A 6184-nucleotide genomic window follows, 5' to 3' on the forward strand; every position below is an offset into this window, starting at 1 on the left:
AATTTTATAAGAATTCTTAACTTTTCCTTAGGAGTATTCCAACACTTGGATGTAACCAACCAATTCAACCAAATAATAGGATGAAGTTCACTGTGCAATCTTATCTGTCCAAAGGACAGATGAATCTGGTGTCAATTAATTAATTATTGCAAAAATAGACGACAAGAGTATGAATCAAAGAGGGGTGTGTGTTAGGCACCACAGCTGTTGGTCAAAGGAAAAAAAAAAACAAATAAATAAATAAAAGGGTTACCAAGTATAACCACTCGTATATCTCACAAAATTGTTGTAGCACTACTTAATACATGAATGTTTCGGACCCTACATGATAAAAAGACTCAGGCATTATTAACAGGGTTGCACGTGCGAACTTGTAGTGGCCCCACGTGCAGGCTTTAGGCTGGGAACGTACTGCATTATGAAATGAATGCCCATATCTTGATTTTGCCATGGACCCCCCAAAAAATATAACAAATAATCGAATCTTGCTGAACCAAGAAGTTTTAGTTAGCCAGATACAACACTTCATTTAGTTGAAGGAACAAGAAAAAAGAGATTCATAATAACTCAACCTTTTAGAGACATGAACATGGTTTTCAGCATTTGTGAAATCTCACTTTTCTGCCCTATTGTACACTTGTACTAGCTATTTCCCCCCATACCTTTTTGATTAAAAAATAATTGTTTTTATTTTTATTTTTAATTTGCCATTGTTTATGAAAGGAGTTAAAGAAGAAACACATAACTAAGCCATTACATATTGAAACCAAAATAGAACGTTACTAGATAGATGTACTAATCAAGATTGTTCTAATAAATTTTCCAAATATAAATTTACTAAGTATCTTCCCGTGGACAAGACATCAAGTCTCTTCTCGCTGGGTTCGTATTTTCCCTTCCGAAGCTGATAGCGATGTGTTACAGCCGAAATAGTATAAGCTTGTCCTTCTATTGTTACACTCTCCCCACACTGCAAGTTCTGCTTTGGAAAAAAAATAAATAATATTATGCAAATGCTCCAAATGAATGTGTCACGTTTCTTTTTCCATTCTCACAAAGTTATGTTGGATCTTATCACCCAAAAAGAAAAGAAAGGAAAAAGTTAAGTTGGATCATGGTATGCATAATTGAATCAATTGGGCAAAAATTGACAACGCGACATGTGATCAATAATGTTTTGTTAAACTATGAAAAAGAAAGGTTTTGTTAACCGGGGCATAGGGAGTTCTGCTTTCAGAATCTACTACTATTTTTTCTGATTTCAGAAACAGAACCATAAAGGCTACAAACAAACACAGCTAGTTAACCATACAGCTTGCTTCAATTCCTCATCTCATATGGACCCATCAGCCATCTCACATAATGCTTTGCCATTAAAAAATTGAGAAGCAATAGATCTAAATAAGCAACCACAACTACAACTACAATCCTCATACATCTAAAAATTAATACACTACAATTTCTTCATCTTTTTACTTTATGTGTTTAGAGCTCCAACATGTGCCTTGTCTTCAATTTTATGCCTGACTGACTCATAGAAATGATGGCATCTGCCATCCACATGTTTTCATATAGCCTGAGATATACATATACTAGACCTATATGATACACAACTTTATTCTTCCAATCTGCCAAGGTTAATTTTAGAATAGCAAGTGAAGACTTTATAGTTTGCAATTATATTCCTTCTAAATTATCCTTTCATAGGGACATATGTCCTCCAAAGCACCAAAAGTCAGTCCCCCTCCATTGAGAGAGAAGCAAACTCTGATCCAATGAGCAGGACAAGGGCTGACCAAAGAAGCCAAACACGTTAATGGTGGTTTTCACACTTCAATGAATAGTTCCCATCACAATGATGTTTATTTGGATACAAAATTGTGTTAGAAAGGGTAGGGAAACTTGCACTAAAGCTCTCTATTTTAGAATGGCAATGTTGCTCTTAAAGTAGCCTTTCACACGTATTCTTGAATGTAGAAATAATAATTCCTTTGAGATTGAGAGATGCAAATGCCGATCCAATAAGTAGGCCAATGGTCACCATAAGAAGTAAAATGTATTGATCGTTTATCCTCTTAATTCGTGGGTTTTGTCACTAAGTAGTGCTTACATAGTTCAAATTATTTCAGTACGGGAAGGGAGTATAGCTTGTTAATCTTCCAATTGCGATTTGTCTAAATCTCAATCTTCATGACTAAGAATAGGAATCCTTAAATGTGATACCAGTCAACAATCGTGCCAACTGATGCAACATAGGCCCGATTTAAATTAGCTTCTAACTTATGATAGCTTTTCAATTATATCAAAACATATTATTAAGATTTTTCCAAGACAAGAATGCCAGGTTTTGTCAAGTTCATTGGTACTTAGGGAAAACTTAAATGAGGGAACTTCTGAAAAAGTTAGTGTATATGTAAATGTTAACTAGTGTGAGATGTTTGATTCATTTTACTTTATTTTTCTTTTTTTAAGCGCTTGCTGAGAAGTTTATCTAAATTGACTCAGTCTAATTAGTTAAAACTTTAATGATAACATATAAAGCTGTTTAGATGTCTTCAGAAACCAGCTATGCCACATTATTTTTCCTTTTGCCATTGTGCTATGCAAACCAGCTACTAGTTTGGAACTGTATTCGTTCATGTCATGTCATCTAAATGTCATCATACTGTTCTGATGAACTTTCCAAGTTTCATTCTGTAATACCTTACAGTTGCATGGGTTTACACGATCTCTCTTGCGCATATCTCAGATTCTGGGTACATTAAAATTATGTAGAGTAAAATATCTACTCCCCTTTGACAATTTCATTCTCTTTCGGCTTCCTGCCGATAGGAACCAAAATAGGAATGGTAAAACTGAAGTAATATTGACACTGGATTAGAACAAAATCAAAGGTATAGACCCCTGTTACAAGATGAACAATAGAAAACAAACAAATAACAGAAATTATAGAAACCTTTTCTGAGGAAGAAGCAACTTCTTCACTCAACCCCACCAAATATTCCTTCTAACAAATTCCTTGATACTTGACTCCTCCATCTTCCCACTATATAAAATTGTTTCCATCTCTCTCCACCCATCACTTGTCACATGTCATTTCTGTTAAGTCCTACCTCTCCCTCCAATTCCCATCCTACCCTTATCACTTCTATTTCTTGATTAGTTAGCTCCTAACTACAGGCCCAGTAAGCCCAACAATTGTTGAGCCATCACCTTCATAGATTTTCCTTCATATCAAATGGACAAAAAGTCTTGGGAGATAACTCTAGCACCAAAGAACTTTATACTGATGGCTATACTATCATATATTTTGAACTGGATACCATAATATTCTGGGATCTTCTCTGTTTCTCTCCTTCTCTATCTAATCCTAATATCCTATAATTTTATCATAGTCATACTATAGATAAGACTCTTGTTCAATTTAAAGACTCGAGACAAAAGAGTGTTGGGTCTATGGTTATTACAAAAATTTATCCAAAGTTTCAAGTCCCATAGTGATTCCATTCCTTGTTATTGTCATGATATAAACACTTCTAAAAACTTGATCTTGAGAAGCCGAAAATACTCAAATATTCTCGATAGCAGAATCTGAAAACGGCTCTTTTCCCTCCATACCAAACAAATGTCTCATTTCTCAACAGAAGAATGTTGAGAATAGGATCATTATTAGCCTGGTGAAAACCGCAATAAACCAGCTTCAGACCTTGATCATTAGTACCATCCAGTTTGTCACAACATTACAAAAACCTTATAACAATATTTTTGAGTTCTTCCTATATTTTTCCTCAAATGGCATAGAATCTTAAAACATATTCATTTGAAAATATTCCTCCAATTTCAAGTCCCAAAAATTTCAGCTATATACCCTGTTTCAGTCACGGAATATGTAAAATGAAGGCTAGTTAATTGAGATTTTTATTTTTACACAAGCGAACTTCAGAAATATACTGATTCAAAGAGCATAGAAAGAATCCAGAATTTGCTTGGATGCTGGAATTATACCATTGTTACAACAAGGCCTATATAAGTAAAGGTGGCCTTATCAACTCACCAGTCATGTTAGGGAATGCTAAGAGGGGTCAACAAAAAAGGACTGTCCTTTTATATTTTTAAATTAATAAATTTATGATATATTAATAATAATAAATAAAAGACGATGGGATTAACATAGTTATAAAACTTGGCTTGATCCCAACAGCTTAATCAGTAAATAGGTGACCCAGTCAATCAGGTAACTAGTTCGAGTGGGTTATTGGATTAGATGTGCAATTTAACCGGTCTAAAACCAGGTTAAACCAGCACAAACCATTTTTTGGTTAATGAATTGAACTGGTTTTACAAAATATTCCCTGAGACTTGATTATACACGTGACTTTGTAATTAACTCAAATAACATCAACCACTACTCCATAGTTAGACGTTTGTTATAAATTATAATATTAGTTATCACATTATAAATAGCCTATGTGCATTGTTGGTGTAAAGAGTTTTTACATTGTAATCAAATCACAAATTGTCATGTATAGTAAGCTCGTTGAATTTTCCAATAATTACTTTAAAAGTGATATCAATAATGATTTTTGATTGATTGATAGTATAAAATTTTACTTCTGACAATGCATAGAAATTACTCTCTTATATTAATCATTTACTTAATTATATGTGTAATGACACTATCTCTAGAAGGTTATATTGTCATATTTCATTAAATAAATAACATATGCACTCACAATATACAATATTTTTATGGTTAAATTAATATTTTGGTCATCTAATTTATTATTTAGGTTCAATTTGGTCATCTAATTTTCTTTTGGTTCAATTTAGTCTTCTAATTATTAAAACCAATTCCATTTGGTCCTTTAGTTTTTTTTTTTTCAATTTGATCCTCTAATTTTTAAAACCAATTCCATTTGATCCTCTAATTTTTTTTTGTGTTCAATTTGATCCTCTAATTTTTAAAACCTATTCAATTTAGTCCTCTAGTTTTTTTTTGTTCAATTTGATTCTCTAATTTTTAAAATCAATTTTTTTTTTTGAGAAATATGCATTTTGTGACGATTTAAAATCATTTAGTGACAGTTTTTAAACCAAAGAATGATTTCTTATAACATAGACTCAAGAACCAAATTGAATCCATTTAAAAAAAATCATAGAATCAAATTGAACCAAAAAAAAAAAACTAGAGGACTAAAAAAAGGTGACTTCACCAAAAACAAATTAAATCTAAAAAACAAATTAGAGAACTAGAAAATTAATTTAACCTATTTTTCCATTTTCATTCGATCACAAAACTTTTATGTAAGTTTATAGACATTTATAATAACTACTTCAAAAGTTGTATCAAGGACAAGAATGATTTCTTATTGGTTGACAATTGCATGTGTAATGTGTTAAATTAAATAAACTCTAAATGAAAAGATTACTCTTTGCCTAAGCCGTGCCTTCTCACCCATCCAAACATAACAACCATTACTAATTAGGTAGATACAATTCGCAAGCAGGGGTTCTAATTTAAACTACCAACAATGAAGCTTTGGAATTGATTTTAAAAACAGAAAAACAAAAAATCAACGAATGGCACTTACGGGGGGTAAGCAACGAACGCCAAGAGACTTGGGTGGAGGAGTAATCTCGACCACTTTGTAGGGAAGGATGCTACCTCGTTCTCTGTCTCTGTCTCTCTTCCTACTGCACGAAACCTCAAACGACATCGTCTGCTAAAAGAGAGCGAAAACGAGATTAACTAATGAAGAATCATGGAAAAGATAGAAAAGTGGGTGAGTGCGGTACCTTCTGGCATGAAGCGAGACCCATGTTCCACGACGCCATTACAATTAGCTTCTCTTCTCTTCAATTCTCGTCACGCAAAATGGCAACAGCAAAGCCAGAAAAAACTCCGGATTTTTTTTGTGGTGGGACACGAGTCACAGGGTAATACTGTCAAACTTCTCAAAGCAATTTTTTATTCCATTTTCTCTTATTAAAATGACTTAAATAAAATATTTAGTTCATACAATTTAAATTTATTTATTTTTTGTTCTTTGTAAATTTATCTTTTGTTTTTAGTTCTTGTAAAGAGAAATGAGTAAAATTATACTGATATTTTCTTTGATACTTTTTTCTTTTTCGAATACTTTCTATTTCATCGGTTATAATTTATTAAAAATCATTAATTTTG

At 32.6% G+C, this 6184-nt stretch overlaps 1 protein-coding gene across 2 annotated transcripts; it reads right to left on the bottom strand.

Annotated features, from left to right (window-relative positions):
• Nucleotides 1–533: 533 nt before the first annotated feature.
• LOC114390141 lies at nt 534–5925 on the bottom strand. Of its 2 annotated transcripts, none has more exons than XM_028350827.1 (3): nt 5797–5918; nt 5592–5723; nt 534–979 (listed from the first exon to the last, which is right to left on the bottom strand). In XM_028350827.1, exons 1-3 carry the CDS (start codon nt 5833–5835, stop codon nt 800–802), a joined length of 351 nt encoding a protein of 116 aa, XP_028206628.1. In that variant the 5' UTR covers nt 5836–5918; the 3' UTR covers nt 534–799. The 2 variants fall into 2 exon arrangements, with proteins under 2 accessions (XP_028206628.1, XP_028206629.1); XM_028350828.1 differs by having other exon boundaries at nt 541–979; nt 5592–5720; nt 5797–5925.
• Between the last annotated feature and the right edge of the window lie 259 nt (nt 5926–6184).

Source organism: Glycine soja, chromosome 16, assembly GCF_004193775.1.
Source record: "Glycine soja cultivar W05 chromosome 16, ASM419377v2, whole genome shotgun sequence".
NCBI lineage: Eukaryota > Viridiplantae > Streptophyta > Magnoliopsida > Fabales > Fabaceae > Glycine > Glycine soja.